Below are 26,460 nucleotides of genomic sequence, written 5' to 3'. Positions count from 1 at the left end.
ATGTTGTTTGATGTTGGTCTTTTTCCACACTTCTCCTTAACATCCATGTATGTGTGGACAGGGTCTAAGTAATGCTATGGAAGCTGGGGATTATTCGATGTTAGGATATAGTTAAATATTTAAAATCCTAGATCAAGGATATCTGGAGCTGGTAGCAATGCTTGACTTTGTGGTTCTGAAAGTTGTACTCCAACTAGTGGTTTGAAAAGTGGTGAGGAAGAGGTGAACACTAAAACAAACGAACTACCCTAATACAACAAATGAAAAAAAAAAAAAAAAACCACGGAATGTTGGTTGGAGAAATACAGGATTCCTTCAATATTCTTCCTTTTAAGAACAAGTGTCATTGCCTAACACTGGGCCTGACTTCAGTGCAGATGCAAACAGAGGAGCTTTTGTGTGGTGAAATATAATAAAAAGGAAAAGAAAAACTGAAAATATTTATCCAAATGAAATGTAATGTAAGAGCAAGGAGAGACAGGCAAGTCATAATTTAAAAAAGGTGTCAATGTTCCTCTTGTGAGTGAGAAAGTGAAAATATCAAAGAACAAAGGGTCGAGGTATAGGTGCGGTTTGAACTAATTACTGAGACCACCCACAGACCTGGAGAAAGGCACGCATCAACTTCCACTGCCACATTCATGGTTTATTACTCAAATATGGTTCAACAGTTGAAAATGTGGCAGCACTTTACTTTAAATGCCTTATATGTAACCAAATGCACACCCTCCATAACTGCCAAAGAGGATGTGTCATTCTATAACAATATTATTATAAATTTGTATGGAATGGTCTAATCTGGAATGATCTGGATTTCTGAGTCGCTCCCAAAATGTTATCCAAATCCTAATAATAAATCCAGCCTTATTTAACTAAACAAAAGAATTAAGTGTTCAAAACAAGATAAAAATAAAATGATACCTTACTATTTGCTACCTGGTAAAACCTTTTTTATTGCCTTGTGGGGCTGGTGATTGTGAACACACTGGTGAGGAGATAATGCGACACATTCCTCTAAGAAAAGCTGTTTCCATTCATGTCAATTTTATAAGATGTCTTTCTTGAATGTCCTGCTTCAGCTGGGATTCAGCCAATCTAAAATGCTGATATATTTTTTTTTCCTGATGGAGTCAATTGATTTGATTTGCCTCTTTTGGCTCATGTTCATGTTGCATTACATCAAGTTTTAGATAGCCCTGATATTTTTTTCTGAGGCAACTTGGAATTCATTACTCCCTCACTTATTGCAGGTCCTCAAGGTCATGTTTCTGCAAATCAAACCCACATCATTATTCTGCCTCTACCATGCTTTTGTTTTCTCCAAACAAAAAAATCTGTACATGCATCAAAAAGAAGTAGTAGTGCAACCTTGAAATCCCATTGAACATCACTCTTGGTGCATGATTTTTTTTCTTATGGTAGATTCAACACAGATGTTAACAAGAGAAAGAAATGCCTTTAGATTGAGGCTTCTGCTGTCTGCCTTTGCATTGATCTTTGCAAGACGTAAAGATATACTGGCTGCCTGTGAAGTGATGGACACCCAAATCTTTCCAAATCCTTTTGTAATGCTTTTCAGTGTAATCAACAAATTCACTGGATTGGGCTGCAGTGAACTTGAACAAAATGCTCTTGTGAAGAGGAGTTAACCAAAACGGTTTTCTTTGCGACCGGGCAGGTTTCAAATAAGACTTGTTTTATAAATGTTTATGACTCAATAGAATATGATTAATGCAAAGGGTTCACAAACTTTTCCCCTCACAACAGCAACTGTAATTGAAGACAGAAGGTGTACACTCTATACTTTATTAAGAACACCTTTACACCTGCTCATTCACTCATTCACAATTATCCAAACAGCCAATCATGTGGCAGCAATGCAATGCATAAAATCAAATTTCTTTTTCTTCTTCTTCTTTAAAAAAATAAAAAATAAATAAAAGCTGCACTTTTTGTAAAGGAGCAATTTTCCTGATGGGGATCAGCCACAAGGTCAAAACTGTCACATATTACTATCATTATGGGACATTTGGTCCCCATAATGAGACACCCCATCCTTCTCCACCCTCCCTACCCATCAGCACACACCCACACACCCACTCACATACACAATGGTGCAACAAAGACATTATGGAACAAGATGGAGTTCAAGGGCCCTGACTAACCAGCATGGAGGAGACAATAATGGTGCATCAAAGCCGTCCTGGTGCAACTTGGGCGCCCAGGCCCAGCGGGTGCAGCTGCTCAGCTGAAGTCATCCTAGCAGCTGCCCCCAAAACCTCCGACCCATTAGGGGCTCCTGAGGGGGGATTAAAAGCCTCACCCCTTGCAAGCCACTCTATACAAGAGTTTTAGATAGGGACTCCTTGTAATTTTCTCAGCTGATAGTTGAGCATTCTATTACCTTCACATAGCCTTTAATTTTATGCTAACAGGTCTTATTGTTTTTTTTTTCTTCTTAGCTATAAAAAAAGAAATGTTTCCTGTTATAATGGATAGTTTTGGGAACTATAAAACATTTTAAATGTCCACCTGAAATAGTGCCACATATAAAAAGTATTTTCTCATGAACATAGACAACAAGCAAGACTTCTAGAAGATGGGTCAGAAAGTTTTTCTGAGTAGGCTGCACTGTGTTACATATTACCACAGAGAATACTAAAAGATTGCTAATGATCTACTGTATGGCGCAATACAAACAGTCTATTCACTAGTGAGGATGTGCTCAATACCCACAATTCAGCCCCTTTTGTCTTACATTACACGAGGCTTATTTGAGAACAAAATAAAAGGATAATTAACTCAGCCTGGCTAATATAAAACTAACCCTGATAGAGGCCCACAGCGAGGCTCTCCGTTTAGACTTGGCACTGCTTTCGATAGACATTTTCCGCCCTCAAATTAGAGGTTATTCAGTCCAGGAGATAGCACAGATCACTGTAAACCCCAAAACCATAGTCCTATTCTATAGAATTGACTGTATTCTTTGTTTTTATGATTATTCTAATAGGCTGAAAACGGCTATTCATGTTTCAGCACTAAGGCTGTGTTTTGAATAAAATGACAAGTTTCAAATCTCTCTCAACAGGGATCAGGGTTCATGTACTCAAGAGTTCTGAGAGAAGGCTTATAGGATCACAAGACTTTCTCTGGTTCTCTACAGGGAGCCAGGCCAAATTAGGCCTCGATTAATTGGGCAGACAGCCAGTTTGCTCATGCAACACTCTCTGCTTTTCCAAAACAGAAAAGATCATCCAGTGGATGTCACACCTGAGCAACGACCATCAAGCTGCCCATAATGATTACAGAGAAGTGGATCCAGTTTTTTAATAATAATTGTGCCCTATTAACAGGATTAAGTTAGTTCTGGTTGGCTGGAACAGTGAGGTTGTGATGAGAAACTAAAACTCTACAAGTCTGCTCAATAATGATACTGACTTTTGCCTTAAAAATGGTAATATTCAAATACTCCTAAGCTGAAATATAAAAGTATAAACAGAGTTAAAAACCTCTCATATAATTTCCAAGGGCTAGATGGCACTGCATTCGTGGAATCACAGGAAAATATTAGGATGTATGTTAAAACTTTGGGTATTTATTTAAAGAACATGAGTTTTATATCTTCACATTGCATTTACACAAACACGTACACCATCAGAAGACTCACCAATCACAATGAGGGTGTAGTTGATGTTGACACTGCCGAAGCCGTTGGTGGCTTTACAGTTGAAAGTACCAGCATCCTCAGCCTCCACCTCTTTTATGCGCAGTGCTTGATGCGTGACCCTGAAACGCATCCATCCGCTGTGGATGTTGCGGCCATCTTTGCTCCACATGATCAGGGGAGGTGGGTCACCCTCAACTGGACACTGGAGCTTCATGGTGCGTCCGATCCGCACCGTCTGTCGATGCACCACTTTCTCTGAAACACGGGGAGGACCTGAGAATAGATTTCAAATTGATTGTAATTGATTATCGTCTGTAAGTCCATTAACAACTGCTGAATTTCACAAAATGTCTATATATGTTGACTGAACTCACAAGGCTGTTTTTATAGGATCTGACAGTTGAGTCTGCTGATGCACGGATACAGATACTGGTATCAGGTATTGGTCTTGATCATACTCATTAAGTCATGCTCATAAAAAATGGTCTGATACCAACATTCAGTAACGTGATAGAATGTGATGTAGCCTAAGTATAACATGCACATGTGCTTTTCATGGCCAGTATTTAAACAGAGAAAGCATAAACAGAGCTGATTGATTACTAAGTAGGTTACTCATTTCAGTATTGACGATTATCAAAAATCATGTACTCATACTCAGTCTGAAATAAAATATTGGTATTGGTGCATCACTATATAGATAGAGGCCCAGTTCTTGCAAGTTTCTTTCTAACAACTCCTAGCTGCGATAGACCTGTATCTAGCTTTACTGTCTCTGACACATGGCATCATCTAATTTGTTGCTCTTCTGGAAACAGTACCCGCTTTCAAATCCTAACATACTGTTGACAGATTGATGCAACCGGAGAATGTCAGTGATGTGGTTAACATAAATATCCAGGACTACATCTTTAAAACCCCTGCCTGTTTTCATCTTCGAATGCATTACATCCAGCCTTACACACCAACCAGCGCACCAGATCTTATGAGTGTTGAGCTAGGCTTAGTTTTAAGTAGCCTTGGCTCGGCTCAGTGAAAGAGGTTTCCCCTGGCCCACGCACAGCCTTGCTTACTCCCTGTTAAGAGACTCAAGGCAGGAAATTGATAGTGTCACTGTTTATGTCTGCAGGGAAATTGTAACCACAGTCCCTTGTCAGCCAGCCATGTCTCCCTGGCTTGCTGCTCTACGGAGGCAGCGCTGTTTGCGCACTCCTTAGCTGGTGGCTCCTCCGTGGTTATAAAAGGTCAAAACCTGTAAATACTGTCTACACTCATTGCTCTTAAGCAAGGGGGAGTCACCTTTTGCAGTTGTTTATACAAGGCTAATGCCTTACTCTATCTGATACATCTGAATGTTTGACTGGAAAAGTGATTTGCACAGGCACGGTTTGCATTGGAAGGCATGATTTTTTACTTTAATGCCTAATTAAAGACAGAACTGGGATTAATAAGCAGTATTTATAGCTTGTTTCTCAATAAAATATGCAGTCATTTAAACTAATTGAATAAAGAATATTAAAAAAGAAAACTGGAAAAAATGTTCTGTTTCTAAAAACAAATGAAACCACTGCGTGCTTACGTAGAAACATTTAAAATGACTTATACCTTAATTAATAGTTGTCCAAATGTAAAATAAACCTAGAACAAAAGCTTACTACTGTATAAAAAAAAACTTGCCAAAATACTATTATCTCGTCCTGGGTAAGATCTTAAACTGTGCTGTGAGAAAGCAATAATTTACTGATTCCAGCATTCACAATCATTTAAATTCATGTCTATTGTCAACACTAAAAAAATACTGTAGTTCCCTCAGCAAGGTGAGTGAGGCACTGCTAAGTTAATAAGCGTGACTGACCACATCACACTACTGTTTCTCACAGGAGGAAGTGGGTAGCTGACATTTTGACAAATGGAGGCTCGAAGTGTGAAAAAGAAATTAGTCACAGGCAGGAATCTGATGTAACCCTCCTCTCCTCTTCTCTCTTTCACTCGGCAAATGGCTTTCTCATCAGACACAAACCTCAAGTAAACCTTCCTGGTGCGCCGTTCCCCCAGATTGAATTCTCATTCTCTCTGGAAGGCTGTACGCCCACTATTCAGGCAGATTTACGAGCGTTTTGCTCCCGGCCTTCTGTTCGGGAAAGGCCTGTGGGTCAGACCCAAGGCTTCTCCTCCGTATTGGGGCCCAGGGGCTGACAGCGTGGCGCGTTTCACAGATCAGAGGTGCGCAGATGAAAACAAAAGGCCCCACACTTTCATGAGCTGCTCTCAATTCTCTTCTTCTGCCTCTGTCCCAGCACAGCGGCGATTAATGGACAAACCAGTGTACAGCTGTCTGGAGCTACCCGTGGCCCTTTTTTCCCTCGCAAATGGAATGTGAGACAGAAATATCAGGAGTGCATGACAGGATGAAGATTTTTATGGTGCCAGAGTAAATCAAGCAAATCAATGAGTCTATGGGGGGATAAACAAATAAGGTTTATATATCAAACCCGGTCAACTGCTGCATTGTGTGTGTGTGTGTGTGTGTGTGTGTGTGTGAGAGAGAGAGAGTGTGTGTGTGTGTGTGTGTGTGGAGAAGGAATTAAGGCTGAGCAGGGAGAGGAAGAACCGAAGGGCTAAGTCTTTTAAAGGCAATCTGTTTTGTCCATTTAACCTAAACACATTCCCTTCTGCTGCAGCTGACTGCGCCACAGCCTGCAGCACAATACATTAGCAGGCGTCTCTTTCCATTTGGCCCTCTGTGCTGGGGATCTGCCTTAAAGATGCAGCCTCCCATATCTCCTTTAGCCTTTTATGGCCTGCTGGCTTAAGGTAGCCAAACATGCATGTCTGGAATGTCCACTAATGACAGAAAAAAGAAAGGCCAGGATCCAGCAAGAGGCCAACATAAGTAGCGTTTCACCCTTTTAACTCTCCATAAGGAACCAGACTGAAAGATCCTTGCCAGAAATTTCTATATCTGCTGTAATGAAAGTTTGTCCTTAAAAGTCTGAATGTAGCATTGAGCCAGAGGGATAGAGCTATTTGTTCTTAAAGAAATCTAAAGCAAAATATTTTTGTTGGCAACATCATGATCACCGGAGACACTCCAGAGCTCAGAAGTACCTTTGATTAAACTTTCCTTAAAGTGCCAGGTTTTTTTTACCTCCAGGAAGAGGCCTGTGACAAAGGAGGAGATCCTTCACCCTTGCTCAACTTCCTCTGGCTTTTTTGGAAATCGCTGTTGCATTGCCAATCCAAACTTTATTATTCACAAAATGGAAGAATAACAATATTAATAGCCACTTATTTGCACATTTATTAGTAATAGGCACTTCAGTTTGTTCTGATACAGATCCAAATAAAGTCATTTTTCTGGTGAACAGTACACAAACTCCTCAGCTAAACTCCTACATACCATGGCAAAACATTACAGCAAATACTGAAGAAGTTACATGCTTGAAGTCTTAACACAAGCAATTAGAATAAATCAGTGCCATTATTTTTGTAGGGATGGTATGCAGTCGGGCAAAATGCAAACTGGAGTGTAAATGAATTCCACCTATGATTTATGATATGCTTTCAAACCATCTGGATTTGCCTGCTATGATTTCCCAGGATGACACAATAGGGCTGGGATTACATGAGCACTCTTGCGTCTGCAACCCTGCATAAAATGAAACCCAAGCTGAAGTGCGCGAGTCAGTAGGGACAAATCACCTTTATGTTTCCCGTTATGATTGTTTCCTTAACACCCATCAAATGCAATGTCCGGAGAATTTGTGCAACCCATAAATACTTGCACACTTCAGGCCCTGGTGAGTTTTAGGATCTAACTATGTCCTAAACGCCCAGTTCCACAAGCTTCACATATTCCAAATGGTTTACCAATATGGGCCAAAGGTGGTGAGAAGCCAAAATCAAGTCGGGTGCAAAGAAAACATCTCTGAAAATTATGTAAGACTGAGTAAGGGTCTCCCTCCAGGACATGTTGGAATGAGAAGTTTTTGGGATGCATCGTGTTGCCATCATGAGGTTCTGTGGGCCAACAGCTACATGGCGAATCCCAAACAGACCACCGTGGAGAGTGCCGAGCGTTAAGTCTCCTCTCTTCAGAAGACTAATGGAGTCTTTCATACACACTCCATTTCAAATAAATACAATGCACTAGAGAACAAAACTGGTCATTACAATGAGTGGGACCAGCTATCGTTTATAGAAGGATTAAGACATCTATTAATCTGACATTAAAAAATGCACTAGTAGAGCACTTATAAAAAATGAAAATGATTCATGTCAGGGAAGAACAAAAATAAACTCACAAGATTCAAATGGTATTTTGTGGTTTTCTCTGTGGAGTCTACAATTCCTGGCCCACTGTCATAATATATTAAGAATCGTTTCCAAAATGAAGTCTAGGGAACGTCAGAGCAGACACTGATATTCTATTAGTCACAATTCTGGTCAGTGTTAAGTTGTAAAATGTGGGTCAATAACATATCAAGGAAGGTGTGTGCTCTGTCTCCAGCTCCATCAGAGCAGTCCCTATGCGCTTGCTCTCGTTCTCTCTGTCTTGTGTTGCCTGTGTTTCTGTCGTTGCCTCGGGTGACAAGTCAGAATGATAACAATAATCCATTTACACACGCCAGACTCAATTCATCCAGACAGGTAAAGAGCACCCATTTCCCCTGCTGTCAATAGGTCAATTGCTACCAATTGCTAAGCATGACAGTTAACACTACCCTGAGGCTCATGGCTGGATATGTTTACACTAGTCTCCCTTCTTCAGACACCTTCCATTGTATTAATGGGGCTTAACGGCAATTAGCTTATAAAATGTATATAACAGGCATGTACCTCTCTTCTACCAAGACAACATGTGATCATTGATCTGATGTAAGAAAGATACAGAAGCAGCCAAAGACTTATGATGATGTGTTAGAGTTGGTTAAATGACATGTGAGGCAGAGCAATGTAATCCAATAAAATATGAATAACTATTATGCAAATTTATATTTATCATCTCCTTCATTCAGTCAAACAAGCACAGAGGCCATGCCTCCATTACTGAGACTAACCAGCATAGGCCACACCTCCATTACTGAGATTAACAAGCATAGGCCACACCTCCATTAGTGAAACTAACCAGCATAGGCCACACCTCCATTCCTGAGATTAACAAGCATAGGCCACGCCTCCATTACTGAGATTAACAACCATGGGCCACACTTCCATTACTGAGACTAACCAGCATAGGTCATGCCTCCATTACTGACACTAGAAGAATGACTGTATGAGCTTTAAAAATGCATGCAGTTGAGAGATGAACTTACAAGGCATCCTGAGCTTAAGCACAGAAATCACTGTTACAAAGTGTGCGTTTTTTTTTTTTTTTTAAGGCAGTCGAGTGGTGGGAAAAGTGTGGTTTGGCTCGTGGCTCTCTCTGCCACTACTCCTCAGAGGCACACACACTGTTCTGGGAATCTTGGGACCAGAAGCCAGTAGGGTGTTGGGCGCTGAGCGGATCAAGTTGCCACGCTGGCCAGTCAGCAAATTCCGCAAAGCTTTTAAAGTTCCAGTTGCTTTTTTGCCTTTCGGAGGGGCAGGGGAATGTACACGGATTGAGAACACAGAGTTACCCTACAATGCAACTCATTCTTCTAAAACATTTGTATGGTATTTGCTATAAAGCTGAAAATTGTAACGGTGGTGACTGATCCAGATGCTATTGTGTTAACGGATGAAGAGTATGTTTTGGTTCTAAACATCTGGCTCTGAATCTCACTTATTCTATTACAAATTCCTGTGAATTTAATTATCACTAATTCATCACCTACCAAGAGGTTCAGTAGTAACACAAGTTTCCCTGTAGACATGCAATAATACATCATACATGCATGAAGGAGGGTGTTAAGTCATATATTCTGTTTACATGAACAGATAGACACTCTTGATTGCATCACACTAATCAACAGAGGGAAAAGGAAACAAGGCCACCTTTCTCACCCTGAATGTAGAGCTGATTATCCTTTCTTAGACTTTCTTAGACATATATACACCTCTGAGACAATAAAAAACAACTAGTACTGTTTCATGCATTTGGTGTTCTTTCTAAGTTAACACTGTCTACTCTAAGGAAACCAACTTGCCCTATCAGCACTAGGAATGTAACCAGATGTGAATACATTATTCTGTGTTTAAAACAGATACGAATACAGATATGAACAGGACATGTGCTATGCTTTTTTTTCTTTTAGAAAGCTTACCAGAAAGGTTCACAAGGCATCTGATTGATGATACTTAAGGTGGCTACCTTTATAGACTTTTACAAATCACGTATGAATCACATATCGTGAGCATTGTATGTTAATGTGATTTATGAGTATCATGAGTTTGGCAATGCAGTTTCAGGGTTAAATTCTGCTGAGTGAAATCAAACTAGTTCCACGTCGTCAATCTCTTTTTTGTGACACCTAATTATGATTTGTTCTCTCTCTCTCTCTCTCTCTCTCATATATGTGTATATACATATATATATATATATATATATATATATATATATATACATATATATATATATATATATATATATATATATATATATATATTTAAATATTTAAACATATTTAAATAACTTCTGTGCTCCTTGAAAGGTAAATAATAATTCCCGTGGTAGATTCCAGGTAATATAAACAGATGTCTGGGGAACAAGGAATTATACACTCATAGCATGCACTATCACTAATCATTTCTGATTGGCATCTATTATAATTTACGTCTAAGCAGTGAAGTCTGGAATGAGCAAAAAATCTGTTGTTGTTTTTTTTTTTAAAAAAAAAAGCTATATAGTACATGTTTTAACATATATTCAAATTCAAATTTTATTGGTCTCACACACACAACCATACACAGTATGACATGCAGTGAAATGCTTTTTTCGACTGTCCGTGACATAAAATAGAATTTACATAAACCAGAGTTTTCTTGTATACAGGTAGAAAAGGAAAGCTATAAAATATAAGGGATACAAAAGATAGTATGACTATATTTGTAATCAAGTGCAGATATGTGCAGTTGTTTGTGCAATATAATGCTGTGCATATAGAATAGCTATGCTGTGTATATAGAATAGTTTTCATCTTTGCTAGTGTACAATTTTACACATATTTTAAAGCAAACAGAAAATCAGATTCAAAACACTCTCTGCTGATATAATGTAACTGATTTGAAATCAGTCCTATATAACCTTTGAAATGAAAACCTCCTGCAGGAAAAAAAAAGTTCTGCTATGTGTTAGAGTAATAGGACATGTCATGAAAATGAAAGACTAGTCCTAACATCATTCAAGCTACCAACCTGACTTAGTCCAGATTTCCTTATCCTAAAAGACGTAAACTTTTGTCCTACCTTGTATAATAGCCACAGGTTCGCTGGAAACAAAGGATCGTCTGTCCTTCCATATTAACCCTGACCATAAATGTCTTGTACAGCACCTGTCTTTTTTGGTATGAGTGTGAATTAAAAAAAAAATGAGACATTGCAATAAAGTCTGGAAAACAGTGCTGAAAAGCAATGAAAAATAGTTTCAAAGGCATTGTTGTTTTTTTTTAGCTGACAAGCCAAGAACCTGGAGGAGTTTTTAATGGACAACATACTTGCAGAGGTTATAAAGATTTTTATGGGAACTCAATGGATGAAAACTTGGGCCTGGATGACAATTATCCAGATGTATTGGAATTAAAACGAGAGCCTGAAAAAATATTCCCAATCCACAGTCGGTCCTGGAAAACCGCTGGGAAGACGAGCTTCTTGTTGCATACTGGCAAAAAAATACACAACTTGGGTTACTCATGGCTGCTGCAGAGGTTTTATATTTCACAAAAGGGAGATAAAAATGATCTAGACCAGGAGCAACGTTCACCTTGAGTGGACTCCATGATAGTGGTGTCAGAGATGAAGATTTAGACTCAGTTAGTAGAAATTCCAGCATTCTAGCCTGGATGGTTTGTGTGTACAATCAAGTCCTATCTCTGGTTTGTACAAGTGAGAAAAAAATGGACAAAGGAACTTTGTTCAGGCAGTATGTGCAAAGTGCAAAGGAAACGGCCTTATAACATGCAAATATACTAAGTCAGTGAAACACGCGTGCATGTGAGCCCTTTGGCAGTCCGGAGGCTAATTCCACTCGGCCGCTCAGACAAACAGCTCACACAGGCACGGAATGTGGGGCATGAGTATATAAGACACACACACACACACACACACACACACACACACACACACACACACACACACACACACAAACACACACACACCCCATCTCTAGCGTACAACAAAGTGGGAAACACAGAGGGCTATAAATGGTCGCCTACTGTACCGCAGACTGCACACTCATCTTCAACATCGACGCTCTGGACCCTTTTACAATCCTGCTGTTTTTCTAAACTCATGAACTGTTCCGGTATCGTTACCAACAACTCTGTTTGAAATCAGGAGGACAATGAATCGCATGGCTCATGTGGCCTATAGTTGCGAAAGATGTGCCTTTGGTTTAAATTATGGCTTGAGGTTAGGACAGAGGTCAAGGTGAGGATTAGGATAAATGGCAGAAAAACGGGAGCGATGACAAGAGTTTGAAGGACCCGGAAAAAGTCTTTAAGTAGATGCCATGTGCAAATGGAAACAGAAAAGCTAAGAGCAGATGCCATGTGCTAGTGCACTCAAATTTCAAAACGAGTACATGTCACGTCAGAGAGAGAGAGACAGAGAGAGAGAGACTTGCAGATAAAATGTGTATGAAAACTAAACTAAGACGAAGAACAAACCGTCTGCCATGCCAAATGCAGGGCATATCTCTATAGCTAATGTTTAACTGCAGCTGCCTCCTGTGTGCTGATAAAAACTGGTGTGTGCTTGGCTGCTCACACTCCTCCGTGGCCTTATCCAGCACACAGGCCACTACCTCTCGTCCTGATAGGTGCCTAGCACCTGCAATAGCTCTCTCTTGTAATCAACTGTCAATATTTGATTACTGGACACCCTGCATTTGCCCTGGAGAAATTAAACACAGGTTAAGTGGAAGGCCTCAGCTGCTTATACAGCGGTGCTTTATCTGTGCTTAAGTAACAACCTTGAGATAAACAACAGTTTGTTTTTGGCAAAGTTTCTCAAGGAGGTACAAGACAGACTTTACGATACTCAAGGTTTTAGGAATGGTCTGTATTTCTACAAATAAGGAAAAACAAGGAAGCTATTATGATAATGTTAAAGGCTCTATCAAGACACCCTACACCACTTGCCTTTGCCATTCTAACTCTGTTGTAAGCATTCGCATCAACCTTTGTATCCCTCCAGTTTATACTTAAGTCATCAGCAAGAAGAACTGGCACAGCATGGAATATAGGAGGCCGACAGAATTTCAGAATTTCAGTTTAACTGTGAAGCCAAACTTCTGCTATGGGATACTTGAGAAAAAAAAACTTTCTAAGAAGAAAACAACACCTAAAAATTAAAAATTAATAATCTGTTTTATCCAATAAATACATATTAGGACAAAATGTCAAAATTTTGTTTCATTTATTTAAATCTCTTATTTCCAGGGGTGGAGTAATTGTACTCTATCACTGCACTTTAGAATTATATTGGTGTATTTTATACTTTACTTGGGTATTATTGAAAATGAATACTTATTTACATTTCCAAGAAAAAAAAAAAAGTATTTAAAAAAAAATACTCTCTACATTTTTATACAGACCTTCAAAGTACTTGATACAAATCACAAAGTGTCTTCTTCTCTCATCTAGCCAACGACTAGATGCTATACATCAATAGGATGGGCCTCCTCACATGTTACTTACATTAGTAACTACATTTCCATCATTAGTGTAGAAGAAACCATCAAGAATCGTGCCAATGTGTAATCTGCTCATGCTACATAAGGTAGTTAGATAGAGAAGCTACCTGACTACAGTGTTAAACATGAGGATGAAAGTCCCGGCCCTATCTCTGTAACATGTTTCAATAGGCTGGAGTATAAACCGGAGGAAAAAAAAAATCCATCCAAGATGGAAAAACTGAATGATGTTTTCAGGCAAAATGGGGTACTTACTTAAAACATTTTTTAGAAACGTAATACAACTTACTTTTCACATGAAAACATGACATTCATTTAAAAAAAATACTCGTTAATACTTGAATACATTTAAAAGTAGCAACTTTTATTACTTTGACTTGAGTACTTTTTTTTGGCTGGATTCTTCCACTTTTAATTGAGTAAAATGTTGACACATTACTTTCACTTATGTGTAATTTCTCAGTATTATTTTCCCACCCTTGCTTATTTCCATGGTTCTCAAAGCGGGGTATGTGAATCATACCCAGGGGCATTTGTGATTTTCTAATTTTGTTACAGCGGTGGAACTCACGACCCACCATTATCAAAGTGATGATGTCTATAAATAATGTCAAACTGGAATATAATGACAATTTTAATAAAACGGGGTGGAAAGTTCAAGGAAAAACAAAACAAAACAAAAATTATCCTGATAAACAGCCAATTTAAATAACAAGCCTAATTTTTTCGCAATAGCTTGTTTGTAAAATAAATCTGTCCTGAGGGGGTCTGGGAATATTTTTTCAGTTTAAGGGGTCCCTGACTATAAAAACGCTTGAGAATTGGTATCTTATTTTAATCTTGGGAAACACTTGCTGCTAAAGCTGTTGCACTGCAGGCCCTGATGATTTTGGGGCATCTATTAAAAACGCATTCCCTCTTAACAATAGACAGCTAGTCGTGACCCGACAACTTAATCCAATACAATTAGCCTTAGCTTTCAATGCTACCTCAGGCTAGACTGGAGAAAGCGATTTGCTGCTGCACGCAGAACTTTCGGCTGCCATTCATGCCCTCTGCCGGAATCTTTCTTCTTTCTTTATCCTACTCCTTTACTCCTTTGCTCTTTCAGCCTCCCACATTCCACGCTGTGCCTCAACCATGAATAACTCAATTTGCTCTGCGCAGGTCTCTGTCAGAAAAGGTTTCGTCCACACGTTCCGCAGGCGACTGCTGGAGGCCAAAGACACGCTGTGCAGCACTGGCCAGTGGAAACAAACTGACATCTAATACTGAGGTATAATGTTGACTGGGACATTTGGTCATACAGCCTTGTAGTTGTAAGGAAAGTTATTAGCCTGGTCATGGGGAGGGCTGGAGAAAATTCCAGCCTAAGCTCTTGAAATCAGAAATTGGCAGCTGTGGATAGAGCAGTGATGTTTTGACACTTGGGCTGTGTGCCAGGTGCAGAATTGCATATGTTCTTAATGCACACTATAAAATATTCAGAGGCCTTGTGTTATTTTGAGATTAAAAATGTGGAAACGGGAAATGGCAAGGTGATGCAATAATGTTTTTGAGGTAGGCATTTACAGCCCTAGGTTTTTGTAAGGGGCCCTGGATACGTGAGGTACCTGGATAAAATTACACATGTAGCACTTCCATCAGAACTCCGCCTGGCTCCCATCCCCCGGTTTCGCCTCATATTCATTGTGGCGCCACGGGAGAAGAATACCCTGACCCGAGAGCCGAGGCCAGGCCCTACAAAGTGTCCATTGAAAGTCGCACCACTCACGTGGCCAGCAATCCTGGAAGATTGTCTCTAATGAATCAGTCGTCATAGCACTTGTACCTGTCAGTACATGCTGAATGTTGCCCCTTTGCGCTGCACAGATCTGCTGTCTGTCTTTACAGTTATTTACTTTCTGCAGCTGTCACTCCAGAGGTCACTCTTTCACTCTTCCTTCACTCTTCTGCCCCTACAAGCCATCGTTTTCTTGCCTCCCTTTCCACTCAAAGTATGATGATCATGACCGAGTGAGTGAGCCAGGAAATGGCTAAGCCCTTATATTTAGAAGTGGCCTAGGAATAGAATGGAACTGGGCCACAAATCACATTTTTATTACATTGAAAAAGTGTGAAACCAAGAACAGTATTCTGGACTATTCTTAATATTTAAATAAACAGTAAAAAAAAAAAAATCAAGAAAAAAAACAAAAACAAAAAAAAATCAAGTGATTATTAGTGGTTCTATTGTCATGTGACTTTTGTGGGAATATAATTATAGCATTAACTATCTGTCTAAATAATCTCCTTGCATCTATGAGTGACACAATTTTTTTATGTGGAGGCAAAAAAATTGGTGTACTGTAGTTTCTTCATTTTCTTCATTCAAAAAACATACCATAGCCCACATCTTGTTTTCTACCGACTCACGGCTCTTAGGTTGACTAATTTGTGAGGTTAAATTCCTTTTTCCTGGCGTAATTCAAGCAAACTGGCTGCTTTGTCAGGCAGATTTATTCTCATGGAGTCTGCGAGAAAGAAGAAACTAAAGGAGAGACCTCTTTTCAAAGCAGAGCAAAGTTGTGTAGCGCAAGCCTATACAGTTGTGCTTTAGTGGACAATGAATTTGAGGTTGCATAATTGACACAGGCACGTGTTTGCAGAGAGCTCATCTCATCTCAGGCCAGATCTTTCATGGGGATGAGAGACATACTAGAGCCAGCAGCAGATGAGGACTCCCACAGGTGCAAGCGCATTCATTCCAGAACTTTCTTTCCCGGCACTGGAGGACAGAGAGGACTGCACGATTTCTGCGGATGCCATTTGTGTGGTGTGTGTTTCCCATGGCCAAAGTATAAGCTCTGTGTTTGTGGACTGGTAAAGCTGATCCAGTGCCAGAACTATGCGGCTCTCACACTCATGCTTGCCATCGCGTCGGATTCCCAGGGGCTAGAGCCACTCCCACAACTCTCACACACTTTACACATTCCAACTGCTGGGCTCTGACCTCAACAGCTGGCTATGCTTTTCAATGGGACGACAGATGAAAAACTGAAAAGCCACTGACAGTCGAGGTTTGCCGCACCACACCATTACCAGTACTGAGTATAAATAAATAAATAAATAAATAAATAAACCTGATTCAGAGCTATTAAACAAACAGAAAAGGATTACAACAAAAGACATCATTAAAACAATTACAAACAGGTGGCTTGACATTGTTAACACATGCATAACACATAATACATGCATGGAAAAAAAAAACCACCTGGCGCACAGAAAAGTAGTTTCACCCCTCTGTTTTGTGATGCAGTGGAAATCTCCACCAGGCGATTAAGGTCATTCAACATTGCTATGAATGTAGTCTGAGGATGTACAGAGATCATATGGCCTTGAAAAGGATATGCCTGGAATGGATGAATATATCATGATGCTTATAGAACAAAAAGACAACACGGTATTACCAGGGGCACTAGGTTACGTTCCCAGTAGGCCTAAAAACATTGTGCAAATAGCCGAGAGGGCATAGCACAAGCGTAACACTTTGGAGCCAATAACTTCCAAAAGACAGGTAGAAGTGTGTAGCTTCTAAATAAGCAACTGAGGCTCCTACAAAAAGCTGAAATACCTCTTAAAGAGGTGAAGCACAAGCTTGCAGAATGTTTTACTGCGTTATATATAAAATGGGTTGGAAATTCTTTAAATCTTAAATAGACTCATAGACTTATAAATTTCACGAATTTCCATTCAAGAGCTTCTCCAGTGCCACCAAAAAGAGCTTAACTTTGTTGTATTAATGAATTCAGTTGTAGTGTCAGAAACGTGCGATTGCACCTATCTCTGATACACTATTAAGTCTAGAGGTAGGATTGTTAAAAAAAACAAAAAAAACACTTTAGGTCAAAATGAAGTGGTGGCTCAGGGGTTACTGACCAGAAAGTTGTGAGTTTAAACCCCAGCACTGCCAAACTGGCATGGTTGAGTCCTTGAGCAATACCTTTAATCCTCAACTGCTCAATTGTATCCTGTTGCTCTGGAAAAAAACATCAACTAAAATGAGCAAATATAAATCTAAACATCTAAGTATGCATCTATCAGACCACTGATTTTTTTAACTGTTTAAAAAAAATGGACTCCCTAAAAACAGATTTATTTTATAAACTTAATCCAACTATTCAAATGTTAGGAATATGAATATTATTTAAACATGTACAATAATATTTTGTCTGTTCACTAGAGCCATGGAGCTTTTTTTATTCCTGAACTTTCCACTCACAGATTCAACAGACATTCTTTATAGGCCTATTTGTTTTTGAGTTTTCGAGAGTCAGATTAAACACATTTGCTTCAACTCACCTGAATTTAATTCACCTTAATAATAAATGTAATACCTTTGATAACACAGGGTTGTGATTACTACCACTGTAACAAAACAAAACAAAAAAAAATCACAGACCCCCGGCTTTGCTTCAAGGACCCCTAGCATCCAGCATCCTGCTTTGAGAACCACAGCTTTAAAGAGTAAGCTATAAAGAGGATACCAAAGAGCAAAGAAGTACCAAGCACCTGCACTTAGCCTGACACACTTTTGACTTTAATGTTTATGAAGAAGCTAGTCTAGGCTTACTGCTTTGATTAATTTCCTAATTAACTCTCGCCTGACTATGTTAAGCCATAACAACATCCACAGTCATGTTTTTGATGTTTTTAGTTGACTTCCTTTCCCAAAATTATAGGGAACTTGCTGTGTTTTTTCTAATTAATTAAGATAAACAAAATGAAAGTGGCCACGTTTTCACAAGTAGGCAGTGTCACCTGAAAATACCTGTACAGAGTGTGATACAGATAGCAAGTGCAGATAGCATTTTTCTATTGTGTGACATTTACTGGACCCTTAGCTTACAACAGCAACTCACAGCTGTGTTTGTCTCAATTAAACAAAACCAGAACTGACGGTGTTCATATAATGGATTGACATGTTTTTACAAAGATAAATCTACAAGTTGTCGGAGTCCTTGAAATGTTTGAAAGAGTACAACACTTGTTCTTACATCAGAGGCCTAGGAGTCATATGGTTGTGAGTCCAAAGCCCATCCAATCCAAAAATCCCCTTTGTAAGAGTTTGTAAGAAAAGCTCTGACTGATAACTCCCCTGTCTAATCTTAACATTTGCAACTTTGCATAAACGCCAATCTGTGTTAACCACTGTGAAGTTGCAGATCATGATGTGCAAAGCTTTTCTTCCTCCAAAAAATAAACCAAAACAAAACAAACTTTTGTGAAAGAATATGTGTCAACAGCGAGTGCATTAAGGGGGAAGCAAGCGTAAGAGGTAAAGGCCATCAATCATGTGTGTGCCTTGTTTTGTTTGAGGCTGGTGTGGCATTCTCTCTCCTGCTGCTGAGCACTCCACCAACACATGACATATACACAGCTGCTGGAAGCGAGCAGGCCCCGACACAAACTGACATGCCAAATCCCAAAGAAAACAAGAAAAGCTGTCTCCAGTTGGACGATGCCTTTTCAACATCTCATTTGTATCTCACCCAAAAGAACAGCTGGGAAAGCGGGGGTGGGAGGAGGACGCGAAAGAGCGAGAGAATGGCGGAAGGAAAACGTCGATATCGAAAACCAGGACACACAGGCGTACACCAGGGGAGATCTGACATGTTATTGTAAGACCTCTGGTGAAGGGTCAGGCATGTGACCTAACCTGGCCCACTCTCTGGTTGTCTGCTCTGACCTATGACCTCTTCTGCAGAGGACTGGCCAAACACAGACCACCAGCTCACAACAATGAGCCATTGACATGTCAGGGCTTAACAGCAATTCCTGTACACTGGTTAAGAAGGGAGAGGAAAGTTTGTGAGTAAGAGCTGAGAAATTGAGTTTATGATTATGATATGAGAATATGATTCTCAGCAGCTCAAAAACTCTACAACTGCTCATATGGAAAAGCTTTGGTCTATACAGTTTTGTTTTGACTGGTTGTTTATTTATATATTTGCTTATTTATTTATGTATTCATTTTTAGTTATAGTTATTTCTTTATTATTTTTTTATTTCCAGTTACTTATTTACAGTCATTTGTTATTTTCATTCATTCTTTCATGTGCTGTTTGTCTGTTTATTTATTTAACACAATCTGTGTTTCAATCTACTTTCTCAATCCATGAAGATTTGCTATTGCCGTATCTTTTTAAGAATAATAGCATCTTCATCATAGTGTGTTGCACCCATGCTCCCCCTTTCTGAAAATTAAGCTGAATGGTTAAGAGAACCTCCCCCACAGAGCAACATGATCCTGTACCAGCATCATGCCATCACAAGGCAACAAGGCCAGTGCAGGAGCCTTCATCCGTTTAAAAGACCTGACGGACCTCCATCAGCCATCAAAACAGCCACCATATGTCTCTCCTCCTATCACTTCCACTCCGACTCTCTTTTAATGGTTGCTTAAAGCCCATGCCCCACATGGCCTATAATTACATTTATTCCAAATGACTTCCCAAACTCATAAGCTTCATAGTCTTATCTGGTTCATCTGCAGTGGTTTGGTCTTTCACAGTGCTTCAAGGGAACATTTGTATCTCAGTGTAGCAAACGAGATTTCTATCTGTTAATGTTTTTCCGCTTCATTACTGAAGAATGTCACTTGCAGTCTATTGCTAATGAGAGTAGGTGCCACAGACATAGCCCTTATGTAAACAGCATTTGGCTTCTCTATAACTGCTTTATTGGGTCCACTTAACAACAGTTCTTCCTATTGCCTTCCTCAGCGGAACTGAGTTTCACAGTTTTCTCTCAACTTCCTAGTCATTCTGGGGGATCCTGACGCACTCTACTTATATTCGCTCATTTACATTATATAGCGGTGATTTCCTTAGTGCTTAGTCTTGTGAGACTGGTGAGAGTAACACATTACCACTATTAGCACACTCTTTGTTTAAGAAAAAAAACTATTTTAAAACCTGTATTTAATGCAATATTATTTCTAGGCTACATTTTCTTTAGTTTTTCTTAATTCATTACTAGTGAGTAGTGAATTTATAGCAACAAATCTCTCCTTTAATTACTAGCGTGTAAGTTTCTGTAGTGTATAATGTTAACAGACTGAGACAAGTCACTAGAAGTGAGAAGTGACTTGAAGTGAAAAATGTAAAGCACAAACCTTAATAGTCAGCTTTCTAGATCATGTTGTTTTGACAAACCTAAAACCTTAAAGTAAAGCTCTGGAGATAAATGAGGGCTGCCAACTGTGACACCATGTTTCTTAAACACGCTTAAATGAACTTCCCCCCGGCTTTTCACTGGTGATAAACAGTCGAAGAGAGAGAATGAGGGGAGAGGAAGAGGGAGGGAAAGTGAGAGGTTGGAAATAGGGGATGAACAAATGCCTAGCCCTCTGTCAAGCTTTTACCATTTTACTCTATTTATTTATTCATTTCCATTTTGTAATTCTTTTTTGTCGATCGCATTTAAGCGTGTTTTACATGATTGAAAGTTTATTTATTTGATCGAGTGCTCTGCTAAGCCCGTGATTTGTATCTCCTTAAAATTTTTGCTTCAAGGGTGGTCGAGATCAGTGTAAACAAAACAATTGGCGCCTTCAAACGTGCTCAAAGTCTCTTCTATTTCGCACCTTTGCCCTCTGCTCTTTCTGTGTGGAGAAAATTAATTACTACATGTTTGGCCTCAAATTCTGGACAGAAACTGGGCTTTAAATGATTAGCAACACACCGTGCATGATTTCACAACACAAGCAAGCTTAGCTTGATTAAAATCCTAAAGAAACAAACATTTCTAAACTTCTCTTGCCTTACAAGCTTTGCCTCAAAATGATGCTCAGTTTATTGCTGTGTGAACAAATTGCTAAAATTCCATGTGGGACTTTTAAACATGCTTCTGGCATGTTTGTCCAAAAAGTGACTCAGTTGGGATTTGGATACACACTGCACACACAAACTCACGCTAGCAGGAATAGTGAGTGGATGGAGTCAGAGTCTAATTTGTCTTGCTTGAAGATGCTCGAGTCCGGAAGCATTGCGTAAGCTGAACTTTTCCGTGAGCCTCTACGGGAGCCGAGAGCAAACCGCACTTCCTCAAGCAAACGGAAAATGTTAGTCATCTGAAATGACGTGCATCAGTTTTCATGTAGCAGCAACAAAAATATGAATATTTAATCAAAACCTTGGCAACAACACTTGACAGTACAAGCGTTTATTTTCACTAAGCAACCAAGTCACCTAATCTGTGATGCAAACTACTGACAGGTGACAGATTAAAGGATCACTGCAAATCACCTTTATACTACAATGATACATTTCTATAAACATATTAATCAGCCACAAATAATACAGTTTACTTGCAATGCGAGGACAAAACACCACAGCTCATAGTGACAGGCTGGGCACTGATTTTTTTCCCTCTTAGTCTGTATTAATGCACTTAACAAGCTCGCCATACCTTATTATATTATGTTATCAAATCAATTTTTAGCCTAGTGAATTAGTGTTTTGTGCAACCAAACCACAAGACTGTGCAGAGTACTGGAGCTTTCACTTGCCTGGTGGGCCAGCTATTAAATTTAATATATAAATAAATTTGTCCACTATTATATTCTCTTACATTCTAAAGAGAATAAATGGTAAGAGATTTCACTAGCCCACTGACTAGGTTAAAACATGGTAGCTAATGTTATGTAATAAAAGACAGCAAGCTAGTTATGTGCATTATTTCAGACTTAGCTCAGTAGTGCTGAGATTTGAACTCACAACCTTCCAATCAGTAGGCCAGTATCTTAACCACTGAGCTTAACCCCTAAGTGCAATGGCACTGACCCTACTGTTAATTAATCTGCCTAGTAAAAATTGTTCTATGGAAAACCAGACTATGCTTCTGGTGATGTGTGTAGTGGAACAAGAGGCGAGATTCAGAACGAGGAGCTGACACTATAATTACATCGAGGTGCACTGCACAATTGTGTAGTGATATTCAGTATAACTCCATGCCAAATGAAAACTCTTGTTTTGCTAGTCAATAAGAAGTAAAGTTTTTTCTATTTCTTGTAGATGAATCTACAAATTAAAAAAAATTAATGGCCCAGACACTAAATCTGCTTATCCTGGGTGCCCGAGCTTGTGATTTGTCCATCTCTACAAAATGAGAACTGTTCAATATAGAACTAATATAACTTCTTCATTGGATCATATCAATATATAGTTTGTTTGAGCATAGTGAACAGATTTGGAAACATCTACTTCTAAAGTCCATTGTTTGACAATGTGGGAACTTGTGAAAATTGTGAAACTCAAGTATCAAATCACATCAGATTACAAGAACTTCCACTGTCTAACATCTGATCCCCAGGGCAACATGGGCACCATTTGCTGGTGCTTTAAGTGATAAAAAGACAGACTTCTGTCTGTTTAGTTCTTTTCCCTTGTCCATATCAAGTGCAACATATCAAATGTGCCCACAGGTACGTGCTCTGATACAATCAAGGCAACAAGTCACCGCTGATTTACAAGCCTATCTGTCCAAAACTTGTGGCAAACAAACATAACTGCTTAATCTAATCGCATTGCTTGTGATATTTTTGTTTACTTTGGAGATGCATCTCTGTGAAGACTGTGACCGTGAATGCCACATTGTTCTGGGATGCAGATGCGATCTACTCAGATTCTCTTGCTCTCTCTTTCTCTCTCTCTCTCTCTCTCTCTCTCTCTCTCTTTCCACCCTTTCCTCTGGCCTCCCCCTCCTTCCTCAACCCCTCCATTGCTCCTCTTCCAGTCTCGGCGACAGGCTGTTGAGTCTGAGACATATGCTAAGGGCAAAAAAAAAGAGAGACTCGGCTGCTCACGCTTCACCTGCAGCCCTGATGGAGTAGAGTCACTGAGCTGTGCTATCTCCCCATCAGCAGCCTGGGCCTGCATTCAGCCACCACTGAATGGAAACGATGGCTCGTTCCAGGCAGAAGAAAAAAAAAAGGAAGGCCGGAGACTGGCTAATGTGAGAGGATCGCATTCTGTGAAACAAAGCCAGTGACGGCCTTTGAAGGCCTCACAGCTCCAAACCTGGTCTTGAACTCCAGAGACAGGTTCAAGGAAACCTGCATGGTTGAATTTCAATGTAGTTAACTCACAGAGGTAGAGGAGGGACAGGAAATAAATTGTCATTCTGGTCTACTCGACTCTAGAGTGCACTTTTTTTTTTTCATGAAAGCTGGTTTAGACTATTAGTGACAGGAAGGAAACATAAAAGCAAAATTCTGAATATAAGAAATGTTAATAACTGGATCTTGCGTAAAAATATGTTGTATTACTTTTACTCTTGTGAATGAAGAAAGCTTAGTTTTACTGAAACTACCTTCTCACATTTAAGTTGAGTATTTAGTATTTTAGTATGATTAATATCAGAATATTTCTCCTTTCCAGAATTTTCCATTAGTCTTTACTCAACAATACTTCAAATGCTCAACAGTCACATTCTGCAGTTTTGCACTGCGTTATCTCAGAAACACAACTGAAATACACTACAACGGGTATTTAAATGGTGTTAAAAGTTTCAGCGTGTGAGTATTTACAACGTAACACGTTAACATAAACTTGGTTTTGTATTTCTGAATTTGAGAAAGTTCAAATCCTAAGGTATTAAGTGTTTTATAGTCAGTCGCCTCTGGCTGCACAAATCAAAACTTCTATTTCTAGATGTCCTTATTCATCATTTATTGATTTAGACAAAAAAGTTTTTTACTCACCTCGAGCACAATTTGTCATGTAAATAACATCAAAAAGAGCAAGAACAATCCACAGAAGCTCCATGATGTCTGTAGGAAAGGCCTTGGCTTTCTTGAATCTGTGTGAAAAAGCATGAAAGAAAATCCTCTTGCTAATTAATGCAGGGCAAACTTAAGACCAGTTACACACAAGATCATGACTTGTAACAGATTTTTACTTTGGAGGAGAGTCAATGAGCCATTTTTTAAAGAAAAATAACAATATCATATAACAAGTTTTCAACTGATTAAAAACACCAAGAGGAATTAATTTCCAACATCAGTGTGTAGACTAACATAGGTTTGTTTTTCCGTCAGGAAAAACTATTCAAACTAGCATTTGTAATGCAAAACAAACAAACAAACAAACAAACAAAACACCAGACAGATAGATAGATAGACAGATAAATAAATAAATAAAAACAGACTTACCAAGTGTTGAGAAATTTCCCTAATTTATTCCTCAGTGCTGATAAAATGTCAGGCTCACATCTTTCCAGGCGAATGAAGTTTGGTTTATTCAGTATTTACTGGCAGAAGTATCCAAAATCCAAGTAACCAAATAATCCAAAGTTATAGCGTCTTCTTTGTGCGCGTGAGCTCCAATAATAAACACTGTAAGCTCTCGCTAATGAGCGTTACATGTAAATAAACCAGGCGCTGATACTGTCAGTCTCGCGCGCACGGGAACCACAGGCTACAAGCATGAAGTTCTGGCGAGCTGTCGAAATTTGCTCTACTTTCACTCTGTCTCCTCCTGAGAAACGTTATTTCTGAGATAACTACACTCCCGCGAAGCCAAACGACCAGAAAATAAACAAGAAGAGTTAGCACTGGACTCGTCTAACTAACTGCACTTACCGTTAACTGCTCATTTAGCCCTGCAGCAGCACGAGCTGTCCCGTCACACTGCATTGTAAAGTCCACGCAAAGCTCCGCCCCGCGGCCAACTTTGAACCAATCAGAGCGCTGCGATTTATAAACACGTTATTTATAGTCGATAGTAGAGTATGGCCGAATCCCAAATCACTTCCTATTGGAAATATGATGCGCTGCCTAGTCTAGAAGCCATTATTTCACTTTATATCACTTATATAAGGATATACACACATGTGCACTGTTTAACTGCTTTCCATTGCATAACTTCGCCCAAGTTATAACGCAAATATTATTTACATCCTATATATCAGTGTTATTTACATCCTATACATCAAAGTAATAACATTCTCAAAGCAATTACGTTCTCAAAATAATATTTTTATTATTATTATTATTATTATTATTATTATTATTATTATTATTTATAGTATTGGAAATCACAACTCATCATCAATGTTTTATATTTATTATTATATTATTTATTATTTTATTATAATAAATAATATATTATGTATTTTATTATTATTACATATTTAGACTTCTTACAGTTATTAGCTTGTTGGACTGGTCATATGAATTAAATGGATTTAATTAAAACTTCTGTAATTCAATAAATAAATAATGTCAACTTGGACCTAATGTATCACATCGGTGGAAAGTTCAGGAATAAAAAAGTTTGTGGCTCCAATAAATACCAATATTATTATTGTACACATTTAAATAATGAGCCTAATATTTAAATAAACAGATCATGGCTATTAAAAAAATAATTAAAGAAGTACCTGCCTACAAAAAGATTGAGTTTTTTTTGTCTGTTTATTTGTTTGTTTGTTTGTTTGTTTACTAAGACTTGACACTTGAACAGTTATTACTCATTGAACCACAATCACTTCAAGTTAGATTTAGGGGGAAAAAACCCTGATGTCTAAGTGTCAAGTACCACATACAGTTTCCAAATATATGAATTTAGGCACACAACAAAAGAAAAAGAGAAAAGGAAACCGCATCACATCATGGGAAACATGAGGTTTTTCCCAATTCTAACAATTCTAGACAGTAGTGTTATAAGTTTCTATCTCCTTTTCATTCTTGATAAAACCTTATAATACTAACTATCTGTAGGACTATATCTTGAGAGCAGGGGAACTAACAGAAAAACACAGAGCTTGTTTTGTACCCATGACTCACACTAGATTAAGTCTAACAGAACAATACTCTTGATTTGCCTTCCCACAACACACACACTGCCATCTTGTGGTACTTCCAGGCAGATACACAGCTGACTGCTGAATGTGTAGGTAATGTATTAAAGGAAAA

General features: G+C 38.9%; 1 protein-coding gene across 1 annotated transcript in view; it reads right to left on the bottom strand.

Moving 5' to 3' along the window:
* Window positions 1–25,191, bottom strand: part of fgfrl1a (fibroblast growth factor receptor like 1a) — a 42,336-nt gene extending 17,145 nt beyond the window's left edge. Inside the window, exons 1-3 of the mRNA XM_026940730.3 lie at window positions 24,697–25,191; window positions 24,247–24,344; window positions 3,668–3,940 (exon numbers count right to left, since the gene is read on the bottom strand). Of these exons, the coding sequence (XP_026796531.1) occupies window positions 3,668–3,940; window positions 24,247–24,310 (337 nt within the window). The 5' untranslated portion in view covers window positions 24,311–24,344; window positions 24,697–25,191. The remainder of the gene's footprint in view (window positions 1–3,667; window positions 3,941–24,246; window positions 24,345–24,696) is intronic.
* Window positions 25,192–26,460: the final 1,269 nt, after the last annotated feature.

Source organism: Pangasianodon hypophthalmus, chromosome 7 (genome assembly GCF_027358585.1).
Source record: "Pangasianodon hypophthalmus isolate fPanHyp1 chromosome 7, fPanHyp1.pri, whole genome shotgun sequence".
In the NCBI taxonomy this organism is placed as follows: Eukaryota; Metazoa; Chordata; class Actinopteri; order Siluriformes; family Pangasiidae; genus Pangasianodon; species Pangasianodon hypophthalmus.
This window is presented reverse-complemented; position numbering and strand designations above follow the sequence as displayed.